This window comes from Solea solea, chromosome 21, assembly GCF_958295425.1.
Source record: "Solea solea chromosome 21, fSolSol10.1, whole genome shotgun sequence".
In the NCBI taxonomy this organism is placed as follows: domain Eukaryota; kingdom Metazoa; phylum Chordata; class Actinopteri; order Pleuronectiformes; family Soleidae; genus Solea; species Solea solea.
Genome location: NC_081154.1, coordinates 13,972,987 through 13,996,997, shown reverse-complemented (window position 1 = coordinate 13,996,997; position 24,011 = coordinate 13,972,987). Strand labels below are relative to the sequence as shown.

Sequence of the window (24,011 nt, the reverse complement as noted above, 5' to 3'; positions counted from 1 at the left end):
TCAAAAATGGACAAAAACATGTATCTTGTTTTACTGAGCAGGAAAGCTCCACTGAACTCTCGTCGGATAATTATTATGAGAGACTCAATATGTTGAGAGCCTTGTTGAAGCTAATAAGTGACTAAAGGTCTAATTATTAGATTTTCTCATAATATTTATTAATGCTGGCTAACATACTGTGTGGACCTAATTGCGGGACACAAGGAGACTAATAGCAGTAGTCGGTGGACCGAACTGAGGTATTAGACATTTTAATAGACTTCTATCTTTTGTATAAGGGTCATCTAATTTTACACAACCGCAGCAGACGGGGCCATCTTTGTCGCCCCACTCAACTTAAGCCAATATTTGCGACGACAACACCTGTCGATACACATGGAAACTCAGATTCCGCCAAGGAAGGGAAACGGGCTCGCAGACACAAACACCTACTCGAGTCTGTTGGTTCAGCTCTTCCATTGAGAGTCCGTATGCTAGCAGGCCATTGTGCACGCAAGGTCTTTTGTCTGTGCAGCCTGAAACTGGTGATTGCACCTTAGCTACCGCAGTTCAAGCGTAAACAGTGTTTTCATGCCCTACGATATACACTGTTGCCAATGGACCCCTAAATCCCTGGAACAGCTGAGTCCTAGGGTGTCAAAGATAATGGCGATTTATTGCAGTGCGAGGCTTTCTCATTGCCCCTCCCGCACCCCTTTCCAATCGCCCCTCCACCCCCCCACCCCCCTCAAACAGATTAAAATTAAGCCGTAAACATGTGAGGACGGAATTAACACATTTAGCGAGTCTCCTCTTCCCACATCCCATTTTCGCTCCAGAGCCGCTGATCCCCGCTGCCGAACGTGGGTGCAATTTTAATGACTCGCAACGTTTTTGAAGTCCACATGAAAAAAGTGCCGCACGCCGTTTGTGGCGGCGCTAGATATGGCTGGGCCATGGCCAACCATGATTGGGGGGACGCGTGCCGCCGACTCGGACTCCAGGCTCTTCGATAGGATCGGTGTCATTTTCCTCTCCACGATAAGACGCCTTGCTGACAAGGTCCGATTAGGAGAGAAAAAATCATTATTGCTACGCCTTTCATCCACCAGGGGTTTACCGATAAACAGCACACCCGCGGCTAGATTTTCTGAGAGCAAGATGTTAGGCATTGAAGCATATATATTTAGGAAATATGGTTTCAAGCTGAATTTTGGGGATGTTTAAAAAATTATTTTCTTTTCAAATAGCTATATAGAAAAACATACTTTTCCTTTAAGATGGATTTTTTTAAAAAGGGCCTTCTTCTTTCTCCACAGCTGAAAACTCAAACTGTGAAATATTTAAGTCCTAGATCTCAGCTCCATTAATCAAACAATTATCAAATAACTTCTTATTCTTTTTGAACACAATACAACATGCTGATTATATCAGCCTACAAAAAAAGTGATTTATTATGCTATACCTCCAGGAAATCCACTTTAGCAAAATATCCTTTTAAAATGAGCTGTGAAAAGAGATCCTTAAAATATTCAAACTACATTGTATCACAGAGAGAATAAACTACAAATGAAGTGCGAGAAATAGATTTACATTGCACATATACTAAGAACAATTATATTGTCTTAACATAATCATTTAATTATATATAAAATATTATTATATAACCTGATATATATTTTAACTATTCTTATAGTGATTGAATTTTTTTTAACATCAATCATTCTAACTGTATATTAAAAATTTAAACTACATATAAAATAAACGTTAAAAAAAGTATTAACAATAAATTGTTAAAATGTATATAATTAAGAGAAAAATTAAGTACACAAGTAAAAAATTAGGCTTATTTTCTAATTTTAACTTGAAAAACTAGATACATACATTTGTATTAATACAATATTAAAATGAAATATTACACTAAACTTTGAATTCACTGAAAATATGATATAACAAAAGTAGATTAATGACAACAGCTAATAAAACAGTGTGCTTAAAATATCACTCGGGTGTTTTAAAGGCAACTGGTTATGTAATTTAAGTGTTTGCATACGGATTTGGGGAGCCAGCACCACTTTGGTGGCCCAGCACAAAAAGAATCATCGAGTCTGATCTTTTGAGTGAACAGGGAGAAATAAAGCAAGTGGGAGAGAAGCAGAAAGATGGAGGGGGAGCGATGGAGAGTCGGGACAAAAGTGTGCTGTGTTACTGGGCCACTCCATCACCCATGGACTCTCAGCAAGACTCAAAGCCAGGCTCTGCTTCAAAACGGAGCCATGAAGATTCTTGTTTTTTTTTTTTTTCAATGTTTACAAAAACATACTTATTTATTTCTCTTCATTCTGTCACTTATCTATTTATTTTTTGCTGTCCCAGAATCCTTTTCTCTGCCACTGGAATCATGTTCGATGACGCCGGTTTGCTCGCCCTTCCCTCTCTCCCTCTCCCTCCCTCTCTCTTTTTAATACCACTGCAGTAGAAAAATCAAACTGCTCTAAAACAAACTGATGTACTCTTTAATATAGTCATCACATCATCACAGGGTCCTCATGTGTCTGCCGTGGTGACAACTGCAGGGCTGCTTAGCTAAGCCCAGCGTTGGCTGCCACTTTGTTGGTCGCTTCAATGATTTATCACAAAAAAGAGAGAGGGAGACTGTGAGGGTGGGATAGGAAGAGCAGACGGAAAGAAAAGTCCTCTGGATCACGATTGAGTCACTGGCATCTTTGATTGACAAGGTCTAATCAGCTTATCTCCAGCCTAATAAAGTAGATAGCCTGCGGTGCTGCTCTCTACCTGACGTGGTGTGAACTTTGGGCAAGGCTGGGGCCCCTGAGGGCCGAGCTCCAGCCCTTTTTGCTTATCTGAGTGGGACTGAAATCAATCCCTAATGAGCTGTTTTCATTTTGCAGGATTGATTACAGTCCCCTAAACACCAAGAACACTTGCCTAAGAAGTCCTCTCAGCCTCTTGCTGGCCACCTTTAAAATGCAGAGCAGCTACGCTTTTGTCTGCCTCTTTCTTTGTTTCAGTGGCTCATTTTGCTGCTACTCCCAGTTATTTGTGTCAGCTGAACAAACACGGAGGGGGATGAATTTTCAAAGTGAGCTCACTCTGCATTTAAGTTAGTTGTAGAATTTTAAAAACACAATCGTAGAAAAGATGTAAAGCCTGAATATGTCATATAAAGTTTGCTCTCAAAATATACAACTATATCAAACCTCCATTAACAAAATGTGAATATAGTTTACAGAACAAATCAACAAGCCACTGATGCTACAATGACAAAGTATAAAGTTTGTGTTTTAATTTCCATTTGTGTCCTAAAACAATTGCACATTCGCAGTAGCACCTACAAAATCCAATTTTAAATTAATATAATTAAGCGACTTTAATTTAATTTGTATCAGTCATCGACATCATGCCGGTAAACAAGAGTGAATTTTAATTTTCATAACTAGAAAATTTAATATCACTTTGATGGAACATTTCTTTAGCTGTGTTTTGTGTGAGGTGTCAATCAGTGTGAGACTCAGCTCTCTCAAATTCAGTGAGTAATAATCAAAAAAGGTGGACTGCAGCATAGATGTCTTATCTGACATGCAATCCATTTCTAAACAAGCAATCATAAATCATTCAAAATCTTTTCAACTGTGGAGGGAAGGACTAAACTCTGGCATGTCTTTGATTTAACATCAGTCAAGCCTCCACATTTGGGCATTTCAAATGCCCCTGACTCAAATGTTTTTAAATTGGCTAACTGCAAGCCCTCCCTCTTTATTTAGGGCCCTCTTTAACTGGGCTAGCTCCCATGTCTGGGCTTTAAAGTCAGTGAACTTCTCACTAATGAACTTCTATACTTTATTTATGAGACAAACAGAGAACCATGGTTCCTCAGGAGTGCATGTGGTAAATAACTCATGTCTAGGGTCTCTTTACCCCTCTGGGGGCTTCCACAGCATTTGGCAAGCATTTATTTCAATAAATACAATGGAAACATTGAGAGTAGTAGGAGAAAATGCTAATATCTAAGAAAATAGTATTATATGAAGATTTATCTTTTCTTGGAATAGGACCTAGAGGCATCCTGGCGTTTTTGTTCCTGGTCATTAAGAGATATATTGTTGACGCAGAAGAGAAAAGGGGCAAAGCTGAGATTCTACGCCATTTCTTTGTTCAGGGTCTATCTCTTTGAAATAACATCTCTTTTAGCTCCACGTCTCCCATTGGTCAATTACGGTTCTTAAGGACTTCTGTGCCATTTTGGATAGAGAATGCAACTTTGAAATACTGCGAAATATAATGACGCTAAACTTACGAATGGTGAAAGGAACAGCTTAGATGTCTGAGGGGACTTGTGGCAAGAAAAGTATTAACAGTATGACTATGGAGCATCTGATTGGAGACTTTAACACTTAACACTCTAATTATTCTTGTTTGACATCAATGGGTGCTGCACCCCTGTGTTTGAAAACTCAAAGCTTATTTCTCAACAACTGCCAATGCCATTTTCATAATGTGCATGAATAAAAAGTGGTGCACTTCTTCAGCTTTTTTATTTCATGCATTACTTTACATTTGTTAATGTGAAAGAAAGCGCTACAATAAACGCAGTTTCTGTGGACGATAAAAGTAAACCATTTCAGTGTGCGGGAAAAAAAACACAAATGCCAAACCATAGTGTACACAGCATCTGGATATTCTACAAACTATGGCAGGCCTATGATCTAAATAGTGCAGAATTTACCAAAGATGCCAGAAAAGTGTTGTGACGAGTCTCTGTGGAACCACACAAGTAAATATATAGTCTGAAATGGGAGAACAACACTAAATTAAAGACCAAACTGAATTTGGGATCAGATGGCAACTCTGTCAAACATTATAAACCCAGTGAATAAATATGTCTACCTAATGTTTGTGCACACTGTGTTAAATTTAAGTGCTTGGCATATATAATAATTAGTCTGGTGGAGGAGTGCATATTCACAGAGCATCGATGTTCTTTGTGCAGATGTATTCTTGGTTTAACATGGAGACAGTGCCATTTCAGGTTGTGCATCTGAGCGGAGGGTTGGTATCGACAGCAGAGTAAAGGAAGGGGTCATGGATTAAAGACGCAGGGGCGAAGCCTCCCCACCAAACCACAAACACACCCCACAGCTGGTGTGAAGCAGGCCAAGTGTGTGGGACCAAGACAGGATAAACGAGTATTGTTCTTAGCTCGCCAAACACACAGTGGATGAGACGGCCACCAGTGACTTGGGGTCAAGGGGCATGTGGCCAACCATTGCAGGAGAAAACACTGGGTCTGGGAGGTACTGAGCAGTTTTACACTTGGCCCATTTCTTAAACACCATGCACGCTGAGGCAAAACATAAAAATGAGCCTCTCTAGTAAAAGACGCAACTCAATAGAATTAAAAATATGTCGGCTGTCGCAGAATCCAGAAACTCCGATACGGGTAGTATCATCTGAGACATTTGAACCAACATTTTTTAAGCAGAGAATGCAGATTGTATTTATGAATTTGTGCGAGTTACAGAGAACATCAAAAGCTGGTGGTCTGTGTGCGAACCTTCCTTGACTTGAATTATTAAATCTGTCGATGTCGCACATGCCAGCCACCCCGCGATTATAGTGTAAATTGACAAACTTTTTCAAAACTACAACGGAAGCCACAGAAAGCTGGTTGATACTTCAAGAATGAGCTTTGATACATCTCTGAGGAATACACTGTGCCTCAATAATGTGGTGACTGTCAGGAAGGAAGACAGGGAGGAAAAAATATGCCCACTGGTTAAATCTATTTAAGATCCCAATGAGCTTCTTTTTTTTTTTCCTATTTTAAGATAAAAACAATACTTGATAATGAGGAAAAACGGAGTTTGTGTTTTGTTTTGCTTTATTTTAGGACAAGTCTATTTAGAAAGTGATATGTTATTTTTTGCTTCTGCATCCCAGAATTAAGAACTTCAGGAGGAACGCTGACGTTTATTTCCATAGACCACCTGTCTGTTTATCTTAAAATAAAAAAAAATAAAAAATAAAAAACACCCACCCATAACACATGCCTACACAACACAAAGCTATAGCGATGCATGAATTTTCTTCGGGAGCAGAGCAAGGAGAAGCGGAGCCCGATCTGTCGCCTGTACACCTCTCTCTCTCTCTCTCTCCATGCCTTGCCTTTGATGTGCTCCCGAAAATGTCATCAGGCGTCAAGGAAAGAGGGTTTTTTTTTTTCCAGACACCCCACCCCCAAACACACACACATATCCACCTACCTCACATATGAGCAATACAATTTGCTGTCTTTCACTCATCCTCACCACTATCTTGAATCCCCACCCACCCAACACCATCCAACTCCTTCCCAACCCAATCCAAAACAGGAATACGTACCAGTTTCTACTGCTATCTGGTAGCCAGCCTCCAGTCTCCGTGATGACCTTTCCAGCTTCTCTGTATTGTCCAACAGATGTGCTCGCTGCAACAAATAGAGAAAAAAATAAATAAAGCCGGCGAAACAAACACGAGGAAAAAAAAAAATTGATTGAGAGGGCTGGGAACCATTTCAAAGAAACACATCAACACTGTCACCTAAGCAGACAGACCACATCCACAGCAACAACATAATACAGCCAGGTTGGCAATAACCTTCATGGATGACAATGTGTTATATGCTGATGGAATATCAAGCATATGCATGTTGAGGCTGACAATATAAGAGGTGCTGCTGCCTTAACATAGGACATGAAAACAATAACTACTTTGAGGTTTCTTGCTTCCTTGTATTGTTTTACAGCACGGCCTTCTGCTGCACATGGGAAAATAAATGCAAATTTAGATGGAATTGAATTCCTTTCGAAGTTGCCTAGTCAAAAGAGAATGACGTGCAGTTAATACTTTACAAGTGCAGGTGAAGTTTCAACCTTTATCCCATTCATTTTGTTATCAACATAGTTTACATTAGGTGTAATATTTCTTGAATAGCTAATGGGAATGATGTCTGAGCCTTTCACATCAATCCATATCAAGCCCAAACAAAACCATGAAATTCTTTTCCTGCCTCTGTTTTATCCACATTAGTGGACAACAAGAGTAATTCATGATGCATGAGTTACTGCTTCCCCCCTTGGCTTACTCAACCACTGACAAGCCTGCCCCACTGAAAGCACGGAGTTCAGACAGCACAGACGTTCAAGAAAAGGTGTGTTTCATAAAATATTAAAAAAGCAATTTGATCATTTCTTAAAGCATATGTTTGTGAGTATCAAGGAGTTAGCTCTGGCTCTAATATCAGATACACATCAATTGACAGCAACTCTTTAGATACCAAGACAAAAATATAAAACATTGGTTTGGTTCTTTGCTCATTTCTAACAAGCAAGGCGAGATACAATCTGATCTGCTGACTGATGGCCTTGAGGTCCATCTTGGGGCTCTCAAATATAAAAATATTTTCCATCGCGTTCACATATACAATGAATTCCTGCACTATATATCATAGAAAATACAGACAATACTTCTGGAAAAAGCCACAGGCCAATGATTTTCTATTTTATACAGCATTCAATGACTAAATCAATGAAGTCAGCATAACCACATAAACTTAAATTGAGGTCAATGCCAATTGATCAGTACCAGAAAATTTGTATTGTTCAATGCAAGGCCTGCTTTACTGCCTCAGTGAAAAACTTATGATAGTAGTACAAAGAGTTTTTAAGAACTGTAACACATTTTACAGACTTAACACATGTGAGTGATTAGCTGAGGTTACATGAGAGTACTTGACAATGTTTCCATGTTTGGTTTGAATGGGATTCTTTCCACTGTCACCATCAGGGGACCAGAGTTTCATTTCAACGAACATCAATAGTTAATCGATTTGTCACCGAGTCATGGCAACTATTTCACCAGCAAGGAAACCAGCTGAGAATTCCTACTCTATTCATTAAGAAGTATGATTGTTTTTTACGACAGTAATAAAAATAGGCTTACTAACTTGGCTCACAACTGGTTGGAGATGCATAACTGTGTGAAAATGTCAATTGTGGCATTTACCTAACAGTTTTCAAAACAGGGTTGTCCATGTGTTGGACACTGATGTCAGATTTTTCTTAACAAGGAAGTCACAACTGCAACCAGTGTCTGTGAACTGCCATGAAGCTCAATTCACTTATTCATAATTTCATGTTCATTTCATTTTAAAGCTGTAGTGCGTAACTTTAATAAATAAAAGAACAGCAGCACTATGGCTGACAAAAAGTTTGAGAAATTCATTCTATGACTAAAAATAAACCTGGATTCTCAGTAGAACTTCACAATCCTATTTATATCATGATGACAATTTTAGCGTCTCAAGAACGTGACTGTCCAAAATTGAAAATGTGATCTCTACCAACAGGGCTCCCTTACAAAACTGCCTGGGTGTGCCAATCTGTGTGTGTCTGCATCACACAGCTCCATGCAGGATGGACAAGTCACACTACAATAAAAGACAGAACACATAACTAGGCCACAGATTATGTGCACAGGGAACAATTGAGGTCCCACAATGGATCTTTAACGTGTTTTCATAGATCCTATAAACTAAGGCTGTTTTTAAAACATTCAATTGTAAGAAGTGATTAAATCATGGAGGTTGTCTGAAGTTACAAGTGAATTAATGGATGCATGGATTTAATCTATGTTTGTTGAGGTTCATGTTTCAGCCACTTACCTAACATATACTGTACAGTATGTAAGGTAAGTTCAAACAACATACAGTATACAACCCCATTTTGTCCACTGCGGTGACACAATTTCCAAAACGTTCAAAAACTAAGATCCATCTTCCATTAAAGTCACGATGCTGCCATGTCAGGGGAGAGGATCACAAGCATCAAAAACATGGAAGTCTTAAATGTTTACTCAAATGTTGTTGGTTTTGATGGCCTTTCTAATATGTTATGTTAAGAAACCAATCAGCTGTAACACATTTGACACTCAAAAACAACCTGATGAATGGCAAGCGCCTCACTGACAAGGATTTATGCCCATCACATGAGCGAAGGGGACAGGGGGAGAAGTAAAATCGCTAGTTTTTGTCGGGCTGTCAAAACATGTACCAGCTAATCACTCAGAGGAAATGAAAAGTGTGAAGGCAAAAAAAAAATAAGTCAATGACACGCTTTTCAAAGTTTGACAATAAGAGGGATGAGAAAAGAGAAGGGAGGAGAGAACTCCCTCTGAACTCTTTCCTTTCCCCCACTTCCCCTTTCTTCCTGCCGCTGACAGATGTCATTTAAAATTGCAGAGATACTTTTTAATAGTTAAAGGGAGGGCAGGAGGGATGATGGAGGAATAGGAAAATGGGTGGTACAATGGGCTGCTCGCAGGAGAAAAACGATAAGGAGATGGTGAGTGGGATAGGATGCAAGGTGAGGTGTGTTTTTGGTGTTGGGTGTGGTAGGGGGTTTCAGGGAGGGGTTTCATGGGTGTGGAAGCGGAGATGGTGGCAGCATGAACGTGGGAGAAAACAGGTAACAGGCTTGGTCTATAATGAGCCCCTATGGATCAGCTGGGATGGAGGAGACGTATTGACATGCAATGCTTAAGTTAATACACCTAGACCATGGCTGCAGTGCCTGTGTGTGCCTGGGAGCATGAGGCAGCCAGGGATACTGACAGAGTAGCGCACTCCCCGAATTCTTCAAAGAGCTCAAGTGATTAGTATGTTATCATTACCATTCGAAACGTGATTTTCCTATTCCCTCTCGGCAAAGGTGACACGTCTTGGGGAGACGGCCGGCAGACTCACAGCGATAGAAAGCCACTTCAAAGCTTCCTCCTCCTGAATCTCTCTCCCTCTCTCCCTTCTCACTCTCTCTCTCCCTCTCTGGTCTGTCTTCTTTTAGGGCCGGGGGGAGGGGAGGGGAGGGGTAGGGTGTGTGGGTGGGTGAGGTGGGGGGTGTTGTGGTGGCAGTGGCAGTGTGTATGCTTGTGATCATTAGAATAATGCACCCCGAGTTTGACGGTGACAGAACCTGAAGGAACGGGTGAGAGTTCAGCCGCTAAGAATCCAGTAATGGCCCACTGTGATGGCCCTAATAATGAAACAATCCAGCCATGAACACAGGATGATACTGTGGAAGATAATGAAAAGGAACATGTACAATTAAAACTCAACATTGACACTACATAGTGTGTCGATACAGACAGTACGCCTACAAACTTAATCTAAAGTGAGGTGACTTAACTCTGTGGGAGAGCTGTTTTGTTCCAATACACCGATGTCACACAACAACTACAAAAAGGTGACTATATCGAAGACTTGAGCTAAGATTATATTCTTTAGTTAGTGAGCAAATTGCAAGACATCAATGTCTGCACTTTTATTGAGGGAAATGCAAAGTGGCAGGCAGCCCCTACTGTGCAACAATGTCCTGTATAAAGGTCTAACCCCTGTGATTCTTATGTACCTTACCACACATAAGACACACATATACTATTCACAATTAAGTACTGGCTTGCAATTCAGATCTGTCACTGATCGACTTGAGAAAACATCCCATTAAAACCATGGCTGATTGTCTCACGGAGCCTTGAAGAAAGGTTTTAAATATAACATATGACAAATGTTGTGCATCTGTGAGCGCACTGGTGCACCACCCCACCGCCACCACTTCTGCCGATGCATGCCTTTTCATCTGACACCTACATTTTGAACAAAGATCTTCTTAGGAACCATGAAAAATGCTGTTTTTTTGTTGTGCTTTTTTGCGTCGAGAAACACTCTTCAGTTGTAAGTTATTAACAGGGAGCCCCAGAACAATACAGATGTAGCTCAAAAGAAATCTCTCCCCTCTTCTTTCGCTCTCCTGCCTTTTTTCAATATCAAACACAGGCAGTTACTATCACCATTTTCCAAAGTTCAGATGATTTCCTTATTATTTCAATAAGGGTGGGGGAGACTCAAAGTGAATAATGATGACAGCTGTGATTCAGACTGACTGTGTGATCTTCTGTGCCGTTTGTTTGGGACTTGTAAGACGAGGAATTACAAGTGTCAAACAGCTGTGAATATGAGTGCTAAATATTTAAACATGTTTTTCAGCAGAAGAAAAAAAGTATAGTTTTTTAAAGCAAGGCTTAAGTGTGTATAAGCTGCACCAGCCTTTGATACAACTGCAGGAAGAGCAGAAGGGTAAAAGACGGCAACGGAGAAAAGGGCGCAAAAAATCAAGCCCTATTATATAGATCGGGCCCCTTCCTAAAGGGGTGGACAGGTAAGGTAAATCAAGATGTCTTCTGACCCTCGGGCTAGTAGGAAATACTCAGAAAAGATGGAAAGAAAGTGGGGAAACAAAAGAACAGAAAAAAATAATGATAACATGGCATCTGGGCCCAGATAGCGTTCTAAATTATAGATAGGTATGAATGCTGATGCTTTGATGGCAAGTGATTCACTCAACATCAGCCGATGCCTTCTTAAACATAATGTCACTCAAATGCACATTTAACCACATGTTAAGCCAAGGAGAATATAAGAAAAAGACACAATCTGTATCCATTAAGAGAGAAAGGTATTCTCTCTTAGTAATATCATGCTACTACTGGGGGTTCTTCATCGTAATTGAAAGATGTGCAGCAAATCAGCATTAATAGAAATACCTTACAAATATATACGTTTAAGTTTGACAGCTTGTTAATAATGTGTTTAATTTTTCTTTCTTTAAATCAAAGCATTAAAGACAATTAATGCATGAAATGTAAGTGGAGCAGGTCAGTTATGGCATTTGCATAAGAATTACTGATACAACAAAGGCATAAATGTCCAAGATATAATTTCCGTCAAGCAGGTTTTCCTCTTTTACCAACTTGAAGTGAAGACAACAAAATCAACTGGTGTGAATGGAGCCTAGTGCTGACACATTAGATATAAATGAAAAGTGTAAATATAATCACAATCCATTATTGCCAGTTAGACAGGGGTCTTAAACTTATTTTCTACTTTGTTTTGCCCAAACCGTCTCCAAGTCGTGCTTGGTTCCATCGTCTTCATCTTCAAAAAAGGGCATATCAGAAGTAATATCTTTACTTTCTGATATTTAAGAGAAACTGGCCTTCACTGGATTCATTATCTCTGCCTTGGCCTTTAAGCTGTTCAATCAGACATGTAAAAATGAGCTTATTTTAATTGTCTACAGGAGAGACAGAAGGGCAAATGGAAATTTCAGGAGGAAAGCATAATTTAAATTGTTAGAGCAGAAAGGAAGCACTTACCTCTTCACGTAACTTTATCAACTGCATCACGAGAGCAAAAGCAAGAAAAGAGAAAGATGGAGAGAGTGAAGGAGAGATAAAAAGCAGAAACATGGCAGAAAGAAGATCAGTCATATGGCTGGGTACAGAATTAACCTTGACGATTTATCTCTTTGCATGTTTAGCATTTGGAAATCTTGAGACAAACACAATAAACAGAGCTAAACACGCCGCTTGGGTTGTGTGTTTTGAAAAAAACCAAAGATCAAGTCCTGGCGCTGTCACATTAAACAAGGAGAGGGGATGCATCGCTCCACTAGTAATATCAGCTAACATTATCAAGGAAGTCACATCACAGAAGTTGATGGAGCAAGAGAAAAGGGAAAAAATTACTAAAATATAGTCAACGCAGTCACAGTACGTTTAAAATATTTTGTATCTGTCATTTTGCTGAATTCTCTGGAAAAAAGATGAAAAGAAGCATGTGTCTGTTGGAAGGGAGGTGAAGAAATGCTGAGCCACTGTTTATCAATGCTGATATCTTGTCAATCATTCGCCTACATACATTATGCATCGTAAAGAAGGTGTATGCTGTTCAGATTATGTATGTGAAGAGTCATGTGAAGCTACCATTGTATACGGTGCAGCTTATTATTGGTACAGCCACAGATCATGAAAAATGAATCTTAGCATAGCTATACATTTTTGATGAAACAGACTGGCAAATTTAAAGTGAAGTAAATAAAAAATGCCATTCCTGCTCCCTGTGCTGGAAAAGCTTGCATGTCTGATAACGAGTCATACATTTGAAGGAGCAATTTGCTATTAATTATGCCTGATCACAATTAAAAGGTTGGTTCCCTGCCTGTTCTTAAGTGGGAGCTGTAGAGAAGACAAGACAGCACAGGGGCTTAATGTGGGAATTCACCATGTTTGGTTTAAAAGGAAGAAATATTATGCAAACCTTTTTTTTTTCTTGGCCAACATTAAAGGTTAGCAGCAGGGCAGGGCTTAGGATCACTACTTGACTTTGTCGGTATATTTTGAATTGTATGATTATTATGGATAATTTTTTTTTACCATATAATTGAGTGTTCTTGAATTACAAACGTGATTCCTAGTATTAATGTTTAGGGAAAATAAAAACGCTGAGGGTACAAAATTAGCTTCTTTATGTTAAAATAATTCATACTTCTTTCCATGTCCTAAATCCAGAATAAATCAAGAATTCAAATGTACACACATTTTACACTGAAATATAAAATAACAATAAATATATATAAAAAAAATACTGTTCTATTTATATTTCCACACCTATACACACTAAAATAAAATGCAATAGCATATAATATAATATAATATAATATAATATAATATAAAACAAATAAACAAAAATAGCATTTCACACATTACATTATTTTGTTACAGCTCCTCTACTTAAAGTAAAGTTCCTGGATAAATTATGCCATGTTTGTCTTAAGAGCTCTTACCCTTGGAAATGTTGGCAATAAAGAGACGCACTTTAGAGTCTTTTCTAACTTAAATAACAACTCCCTGCTAAGACTGCATTATTGAATGGGCCAAAGTTTAAAACTACACTGTGAATGTGGTTATTAGGGGCTTGAAGAAACCAAGCAGATCCTGCGATCCCTCACCCCGGCTCTGCTATCAGTCAATGGATACCAAACAAAACTTGTTCCAGCTCATTTGTGCAGCCTGAGCGACTGCAAGTCCTCGTAGAGGATTTGTTAAAACTATACGAGGGGCATGTTGAGCTGCTTCTTATTTTCCGTGTTTTGCTTTCTTTTTCTTTGGCACACATTCTTTGGTCCAGCCAACGATGCTCGTGTTGTTCAAGAGACACAGAGCAGTAAATACAGAATATGGTAAATCTTATAATTACTCCTGCATGAGCACCATTTCTTGTGTTTTTGTGATGCCTGCCAGTATTCAAAATTGCACTGCTGCAATTTTTATGTTATGATAATCAGCAATTTTTTATTTTTTTTTCAAACAAAAGACTTTTATTTTTTTATATCCAATACGGAATTTGATACAAGTGGTAATCTGCTTCCTTTGTAGCCTGTAAAATCTGGTCCATGCCGGCTGAAACCAGCACAATCTCTTGTGGCCAAGCCTTCTGCTGCGACTGAAATCGAAACTATTCCGTGTCGTGTTGGTGTGTGAAATGTGTGTGCATTAGTTGCTTTGTGTGCAGTGTGTGTGTGTGTGTGTGTGTGTGTGTGTGTGTGTGTGTGTGTGTGTGTGTGTGTGTGTGTGTGTGTGTGTGTGTGGCATGGAAGTGTTTGTGCGTGTACTGCATGCAGAAGAAACAGGGAGAAAAAGTGCAATGGCAGCCTACCACATTATTAAAAAAACGAGTTGATAGTGCCAATTCAGTTTCTGTCAGTGCACAGATAACGAATAAATGCAGAAGTCTATTAAATCGTCCTTTAGCCATTATCGCAGAGCCAACACGCCATTTTCAGAACTTATGACGATTCCCTATTTACTAAGCTATAAATCCTTGCCATGTAACCAGCAGATTTGTGACTGGTAATGATCTGCTCAGCCAGGACTATATGAAATGATCCTGACCTCTTTTAGATCGTCAGGAATTAAATTGACCGAATTGCCCCAGCCCCGCCATCTTTTCCCCTCGCCTATCAGTGCCGTCTCGTTAGATAAAAAAAGAAGCCTGAAGTCGCGAGTACTCCACTCACAGCAAGACCAAGACAAGTGTTATCTCCCCAAGTTTTTTAAATGAAAATGAGGTAAACACAGCACCTGGGAGAGAGAAAAAGAAAAACATATACATCATCCGTTTACTTTGCTTTTACCCCTAGCATGAACTCTTCTATGTGTGTATGTGTGTGTTAAATTTTAAAATTATATTTTTATAGGTTTCACATAATTAGTGCGGTGTACTGCTGTATTATTTAAATAATTATCGTCTCACATATGAAGGTCACTATAAGAAAGAGCAGAAGAAGAAGAAAATAGACTTAACATTGAAACTATTCCAACGATGACTTTAATTCAGGCATAAATGTGTCTTAATATAAATATATATTTTATCCCGTCAATGGCTGACGATAAAATGGAAAATGCATCACTTCATATATTAGTATCTTTATTTTATTATTTATTTTAGATATCATAACATGATCAAATTGTGGATATTATTCTGAGCTTCAAATTTCACACATAACATTTGTCTATAATTTTCCTAAAGTGTACATGCACAGATAAAAGTACAGCACAATAATTTCCATTATTTTTAACTTGTAATATGATAAAAACGATGAATGATAAATTAAATAATTTGTGTCGTGATTAGAACATAAACATCTTATATTATTATTATTATTGTTATTATTATTATTGTTATTATTATTATTATTATTATTATTAATAATACTAATAATGTGTTGTAATAATATAAAGAACAATATATAATTATAAATCATTACATATTATTATAATATGTACAATTGTATATGTCCACTTAATTGTACAGTAAATGTCCAAAAACATAAATAAATACTACTTTTAGTAGTAAAGAAAATAAACTAAGACCTTAAATTAAATATGCTACTTTCCTTTCAGTCTTTGACAATATCTTGATAGAAGCCATCACTATCTCTAACGTGACATTTCTGACAGCAGCTTTCCTTCCAACTTGTGCAGAAAATGTCACAGTCACTTTTGTGTCTGACTAATTTGCCAGGAATATGCATATCAATTACACATCTTGGCTTGAGATACATATGTTTGTAAGATGTGTGGTTCATGGGTCGCCATTGAAATGGTAATAGGGAAATGTTCAAAAATAAAAACAGACAACTTTATTTAGCTTGCCTTAGCTGTGAATCACACTCCCTTGAAGCACTGTGGGACTAAATGTGCAAATATGCATTTGAGTATTTATCTTTGTCTCAGTATGCACGTCTGCAAATGCAAAGTGTTTATTTGCATGCGAGTGTGTGATTATGTTTGTGCCTTGAGACACAGTAACCCCGGCAAGTTGACAGCCAACTCTAAAAGGCGATATATAATTAGTCAAAAGACGTTTGGTCATGGTTGAAAGTGGTTGCATGTGAGTGGCAGCTGTGTAGGTGAGCAATAGTGCTTTTTAAATGTGGAAACAGTGTTTGCTGAATCCGTCGATGCCCTGTTGTTTTGATGCAGCTTTAACATTTATACAAAACATCTGAAGTCGGAAAAAAACATCTGGCACATTTTGGGCCATTAACATCACATATCAAGACTTTAATTTACATGGCCATATTATTAATGTGAATGAATCATAGGCATTGCTGACAATGAATGGAAAATTGCAATTAGGTGTTTACGTATTTCTATTCTTCAAATTGAACAGGCTTTCAATTGATTTTAAAATATCTAAACATACCACTGTAAAAAAAGAACATGAAATAAATAGAATATGGATTTAATGATGATGATAGATTTGTTTTAATTAAAGGCTAATAATCAACACATGAATATGATATGAGCACTAAATTACTATTTGTAAAAGGCACCAAGAGATTTCAGTTGTGAAAAATAAGAGAACCCGTGTCCTTATTCTTTCTGAGTGCATTGTGCGGGTTTGTTCTCACCACCCTGAGAGTTTTAAAAAAAGACGAAAGAGCGTCTACATTCTGCGTGTGTGCACAAGCGCATGTGTGTGAGTTAGTGGAGGATGGAGGTTCTATTCAAAACCTAAGTCCAAACCCAGCTGGAGAACAGCTGTGAGGTGGTTGAAGTGGAGAGGCTGGGATTTTTGGAATGAATTTTGTACTTGATTGTGCATTTGTGTTGATGTTTGTGTGCATTTCTGTGTGTGTTTGTGTGTCAGTCTCAATCTGGGCTGCCACACTGGTCCCATTCCCTGAGCCCACTTACTGGCAGCCCAGCTTTGCATTAAACAGTATTCCTTCCGCATGACTTGGTGACAATGCTGTGGTCTCAGCCCTCAATGGCCCCAGTGAGGGGCCCCACCACCTCACCCTGGGGGCCAGTCAGCCACCCACACTGGTGTTGGGTTGGGCCCCTGATTAGCAACTCACCTGGTTCTCAGAGGAGCCGGCGTCTTCCCCCAGGAGCTCGTTGCGCACCTCGTCACTGTAGGCAATGCGTGACCTTTTCTGCAGAGGGAGGAGGAGGAGGAGGAAGGACAAAAAGGAGAAAAGAGAGAAGAAAGAGAAGAGAGCAAAAGAAGGAAACAAATGGGGGAAATATGGTTTAGTGCTGTTGCTGATGCAAAAACACAACAGACATCCCTTAAGCACGAGAGCCCCCTAATGGAACTCGGTGACAAACGGAGTCATACACATACAGTTTGTGTGCGATTCGGTTTCTCTCTTTCTCTATGTGTGTGTGTGTGAGTGTGTGTGAGTGTGTGTGAGTGTGTGAGAGAGAGTGAGGAAGGGAGAGAAAGAGAGCGAACACCAAGTACTGACAACAGGCATATTTAGGTTTGTGCCCAAGCCTTCTTGCGAGGTGATCTACTGTACCTTGTGCACTTGTGCCACAGAAGTGGTGGCAAAAACACCCCCTCCACCTCACCCTGCCCACTTAAACAAATACAAGTCGAGGGATGAAAAACCTCCCCGTGTGTGTGCATGGAGAGGCTGTGGAACAGGAGGACAGGGGAAGAGGGCCAGGGAGATGTATTATGAGGAAGTATCACTTGTCAGCGCTAAATCTTTTCTGGGGGCTGTCACTGCTGTCATCCCAGTGCAGTGGCAGCCTCTGTGATAACACCAATGCTGAGACTCAGACAGAGAATAATTCATCACCAATTGGCGGCCCATCGGATTTTGGGTTGCCACTGTCTCCCTCTCTCCCACACACACACACACACACACACACAGAATATACAAACTCTTTCTTATTCCCTCTTTCTCGACACCAGATAGGCTAGAATAAGAGGGAACGCCATGTCCAAAAAGACAAACACTGAGACACACACTTTTCATACACACTTCAGAGTGTGCCACCTCCAATTGTGGAAGAGTGGGCTGCCACTGTACCGCTTGTTTACAGAAGCCCGACCCATGGAAAAACAGCCTCTTGGCATGCCCTCTATACTAAATACACACCAGCAGCAGACACAGAGAGTGTTTACTAAGCCTCCTTCGCTTTCTCTCCCTGCCTTGACAGGGTTTCTAGGTGGGCTGCAGGAGGTGGGCAAAAATCAAAGACAAACACCTGCACAGGAATGAAAATATCACGTTTCCTCCACACATTTTTTTCCCCCCATTCACTTCGTCCTGAACTCAAAATAAATAAAATACAAAAATACAAGGAATCAGTGAAGGAACACCAATTACGATGGGGACTTTTTTTTCCTTTCTCAAATACAGTATCCTTTGCCCACTATCTTTCTATTATCAGTTAAAGTTTGAAGAAGCTATTGCATGAGCGCCTTTGATGCTACCTTCCATGAGACGCACACAAACCAAACTTGAAAAAGCCAATTCTAAGCACAAGAGTGATGATATCAAGTTCCTTGATTGGCTCCAAAGTTTCAATCACAACTGAACCAGTTGATTTTTTTTTTTATTTGTCTCTCCTCATAATCTGGAGCACTGAGTGGAAAGTCATGGCTGATGTGATTTGGCTGTTATTATTGTGACGGTGAGGGCCACAGTTCTCTAGAGTAATTACTGACTAGACGCAGGGCCTGATTGACCCAGACCACAAAACCCATTAGATAAAGACTGCACCCAAACAATGCTCAACCACAGGGACCTAAGCTCACCACAGAACGCCTACTGTGTGTAAAGGAGAAAATCTGAAGCACAGAACCAAACAAAACACAACATCTCCCCCAACACCCTTTACATGAGAGGGCTATGTCAGAATCGGCTGTTAAAGAAGTTTATATAAACCTGTTTTGTTTTAAGTCTTTTTGTAATAAATTAAATAATTTCGAGGTAATTTGAAATAATATCAAAACAGAAAATCAAGATAAGCTGACAAGATTTTACTTTTAAATCATCGTCCTCAGTTATCAAAGATTGAAATAAATACTACAGATATGGTGCTCTCTGACATCAATGCACAAAATTTCAAAAATGTTTAATCCTCTCTTCTAAGTGTCATAATCAATTTGTGCTTTATGCTCACAGAAGTTTAAAGAAATTGTCATATTTGATTAGAACCAGACAAGACAATAAACATAAGCCTAAAGATAAGCGTGTACACTTGTACATAAGGCACAGAGACGTAAACACTTTTTTTTTCTCTTCTTTTTTTTGTTCAAATGAGGAAAAACACCCACATATTTCATTTAAGCTGAGTTACGTCTTAAAGCGCTACAGTGCAACTTAGGGGGAAAAATGACTTCAACAGTAATTGAAACGAGGAAGCCTGGGAGAAGCACAGATTTTAATGTTAACGTTGCCTTCAAACCATATGCAGAGGGTAGGGTTTTTTTTGTATTTCTAAATAGCTGTTTGTTACAAATGAGTGTATGAAGCGTATGAGAGCAGAGCAGATAACAAAGAATGTATAAAGAATGAAAAATGTCATTGAAGTGAAAGTGTTGCCGCTTCTCCCCCTGTACAGTGTACACTTCACTTTTTGGATTTCCCCTCTGGAAAACAACCGATTCCTGAATGATTACTGTGTTCCTATTTGATGAAAAACATAAACATCTGTGACTACCCACAATACTGGCTGTGTTAGAGATTTCTGAATAAAAATTAGAATGCTTGGCAAAAAAGTGCCAAGAAGGATCGCTCTGGAGGTCAGAAAAGCAGATGTCAGATCCAAGTTCTAAAAAGGAAATGCACAGAAACTGCCTTATTCTTAAAGCATATGGAGACTGAGCTCTGCATCTGAACACAAAACTAATCAGGCTTTGTAATAGTTAAAAGAATGAGAACTTTTAGAAGAAACCTTATTTCTCAGGAAAGAAAAAAAACCTGTTTTTTTATATCCTTTTGAAAGGTCTGTCTTTTGTCATTTTTTTAATCTTGGGTGAGAATTTGTTTCTATTCCCAGAGGCACGAGTGAAAAGTACAAAGGTACATCTTAACTTTATGCAAAGTGGCCTGCCTTTAATTCTACGCATCCCATCAAATGCGACGATGGAGGTGCTGCTGTCCTGTCAAAAACACACGTTTTACCTCTGTTGACATGGATAGCAGACAGATAAAAAAAAAACAATTCTTTACCCATCAAAATGTAATTACATATGCATGCATAACAATTCATATCAGATATGCTAATCAGTTTGGCATAATCCTCTGAGCAACAAATTATACTTATTTAATTATAACAGATAAATGGATCTTCCCTGTGGTATGCAATTTCTTTTGAGGATGTATATATATATATATATATATATATAGATAGATAGATATATATAGATAGATATATATACTGTATAATGTCCAGATAAACATTGCTTTTTAGGTTCTTCCATAGTAGAAAAAAATTTAATTTAGCACAATTCTGGAACACTAATGGTATTAAAAAAAAGGAAATTCCAGCAACGAATAATTATTGTCTTTGTAAGGGACAGGAAACAAAATAATAAATCACAGTAATTAAAATAAAAAAACTGATATTATGTATACACATTGCAATGCCCTCAAACTCTCCTCCCTGCTTTTTTACCAGCGCTGCGAGTGACACAAGGACAAAAGCAAATAATTGTGGTGCCTGGGAAGCTGAAAAATGTAAACAGTTCATTAGATGGGAAATAAAAGGCATAAAAAATACCCAGGGGCAGAGTGTAATGAAGGGGCCCTGAAGTTCCTCTGCAGACACTTTTTCCTTCCACTTTTCCAAAGCTTTTGCTCTTCGTCATGCACACACAGCTGGTGGCAGAGCACGAGGAGTAATTGAACATCTTCAATTTACAATTCTGCTTTCCATTTCAAGCTTTTTCACCAGGAGGACATTTTCAAATTTAGACCAATAAATGTATATGTCCTGCTTCAAACTTAACAATTTTTTAGTTTTTTTATTGTTTGTTTTGTTTTCTCAGGCTTATAAAAACTATAGAATACAAAAGCATAAAGCAAGCATTAAAATGGAGTGGGGAAAACTAAAATGTCTCTGTGTTCTCAAGAATGTGTGCTAAACTCAAAGGTTATCTGCATCACTTCCTTCCCTCCTCCTGCTGTGATATTTTCCCAGGTGATGTGTGGGCCTGTGCCAGCAGGTCCACTCTGGTATCCCCAAGTGGGGGCAGAGGTGGACTGATGCCGCATGACGTTAAAAGGAAGCCGAGACCTTTAAGCAGGCACAAGTATCACAACAGCATCTTAAATAATGCATCTGTGCTTAGCAGGGGTTTGACACACACAGCTGACACAAAGAAAAACACACAAACTGTTGTATAACGTCTTCTCTTTAACACAAATAAATGAGGAGAGGTTGTTCAATTTAGTAAGTGCTCTTTTTCAATGCATTTGATATTTTATCAGACAAAAGCAAGCAGCTACAATTGGGATTGTCACAGGAGGGTGTCATTTGTGCCTTTGTTTAACTGTGGTCTTTGGTGCAATCGAATCCTCCACTTCTGTCTATTCTGTGTGTGTGTGTGTGTGTGTGTGTGTGTGTGCATTTTGAGTAAATGTGTGCACAAGGGTTACTGTATGTACGTCTGAGCCTTCTATGAGCCTTTGCATCCCGGGGACACCTCCTTTGGTGAGCGTACGAACACGCGCGACATATGTGAACGGTAGCCTGGTGTGTGTTCTCTCCCTTAATAAAAGTGCAGCAGTGGTGGGGAAGCTGGTGCCTTAGATAACAGCATGTGGCCTCTCATTAGCTCACAGGTTGGCGCTTTGGTGGCTTCTATACGCAAACAGCATTGTGTTCCTGTTCCATGAAAAAAAACCAAAGCAGTCTCACTAAAGCCGTTGTTGAAAATACAAATAAAAGTGAATGATCAAAAAGCACGAGGTGATAAATAAATTTGAACAGGTGAGAGGTGACTGAAGGACAGTTGTTTTTTTTTTTGTTTTTTTTTTAAATCACTGAACCTATTCTATCATTTGATTTCACATTTGATCACATGTAAACAAGACCTTATCTCTGTGGGAAAATACTAAGGGGGTCTGCCAGTGGAGGAGTGCACTTTTCCAATAGGGCTCTTTCATGCTTGTGGCTCTGTGATATTGCAAGTGTATTTCCCTGTCAAAGTCATTTCTATTGCTAACTACAGCCAAGATCAGTCAATAAGCTTAACGACTGTACCCACATAGTGAGAGGCCAAGAGACACGGTGGGGTGTGTGTGTGTGGGGGGGGGGGGGGAACACCAAACAAAAGAGCAAATTCAAGGAGGGCTTTGATTGAAGAAGCACCATATACTTTTTGAAGGCCAAGGGATCATCTCTCAGTGGTTATTTCTTTAAGGCACGAGGGCCCGATTAAACCCAATATTAAAATATGGAGGCGCTTCTAATGAAAAATCAAAGGTCTTGTATCCCCTATCACACCCCCTTCCTTTGCTCATTTTCCATCAGGTTTTCTCCCTTCCCCTGGCCCATGGTTGTGTAGTAAGGGACAGGGAAGAAGACAGAAAGAACAAATGAAAAGAAAGAAGACATCGACAGAGGAAAAGAGAGAAAATGGGGAAGGAGGGAGGGTTATAGAGATGAGGGACCGAGGTGCTGGTGGTGCAAAACAGAGACAGACAGCATTGGTTGGAGGAGTAAATCAATAGAGCAGAGCCGTCGGGGAGGCGGGCAGCCGGGGCAAGGAGAGAGTAGAGGAGAGGAGAGAGGGAACCGGCACAGGGGCTCAGGCTCCGATCACAACGCTGGCTTCTGGCGTGCAGTGGGGAATAAAGTGGACCTCCCCGGGTCAGCACCACAGAAAAAGGTGAGATTAGAGGAAAGTAGAGGAGGGATTTTCACAGAGTGAAGGTGGGAGGGAAGGGTGTTGGAGGATGACGAGGAGAGAGTGTGTGTGGAGGGGTGGTGGTGGTGGTGGGGAGGGTGCATTGCAGGATACCTGGCAAGCCAGGGACCAACCGGCCCATTAGCCTGTGGCTACCTACATATGGTTCACTGAACCCTCTGCTGAGAGGAGCTCCTCTCCTATCAGTCCTCCCATCCTTTTTAAAGAAAGAAATACCTTCACTTTTAACCCTTTCTCTGCTTTGGAAAGAGGCTCTCTCCTGACCTCGATTTATGATTTGCTCTTGTTTGATGTCTATTCTTGGAGTGTTATCTAAAATTGAAAAATGTAATAAAAAAAGAAAAAAACTAGACACAAAGGGAGAGGAGTCGGGCCTGCTGAGCGTGTGCGTGTATGCACCCATCAATGGACACGCACAGAGAAGACTATCTTCTTCAGTGTTTTGCCTTTTCTGGTAATGTGACCATTGTTGGTGCTGAATAGTAGGCTTATTAGCATAAGAATACAGCAGCACACACAGGGACTTAGCCAGATCATTATCTCTATATATTTATGTATACTTTGTTATTTCACTAGCCAGAACACATTCAAATGCTGATGAGGCCAGTCAGGCCCTTTTCCAAAGCTCTCCCAACATGTGCCCTCCTGAACTTCCCAATACACTTACCCGTTTCCTGGGAGTCTACGGGTTTTGTACTGGAATTTACAACCCAAGTTCAAAAAATTATCAGAAATAACTAAGGGCAATAGAGACTTATTAAGATTTAATAGAGTAAAATGGAGTAGGAATATTATTTAACCCAAAAACAAACAGTACAGTAATTGCCAAATAACAATAAGTTGCTGTTCAGTTTCAAAAGAAAAATTTGCATAAACTAGGAGCTACATGGATAAA

At 39.5% G+C, this 24,011-nt stretch overlaps 1 protein-coding gene across 4 annotated transcripts in view; it reads right to left on the bottom strand.

The window, feature by feature from the left end:
* vti1a (vesicle transport through interaction with t-SNAREs 1A) overlaps positions 1 to 24,011 on the bottom strand; it is a 108,271-nt gene that overhangs the window by 70,606 nt on the left and 13,654 nt on the right. For 2 of the 4 annotated variants that reach the window (XM_058621468.1, XM_058621466.1), the window contains exons 4-6: positions 17,298 to 17,375; positions 12,247 to 12,267; positions 6,382 to 6,466 (exon numbers count right to left, since the gene is read on the bottom strand). In XM_058621468.1, the coding sequence (XP_058477451.1) occupies positions 6,382 to 6,466; positions 12,247 to 12,267; positions 17,298 to 17,375 (184 nt within the window). The remainder of the gene's footprint in view (positions 1 to 6,381; positions 6,467 to 12,246; positions 12,268 to 17,297; positions 17,376 to 24,011) is intronic. The other 2 variants (XM_058621469.1, XM_058621467.1) reach the window with 1 other exon arrangement.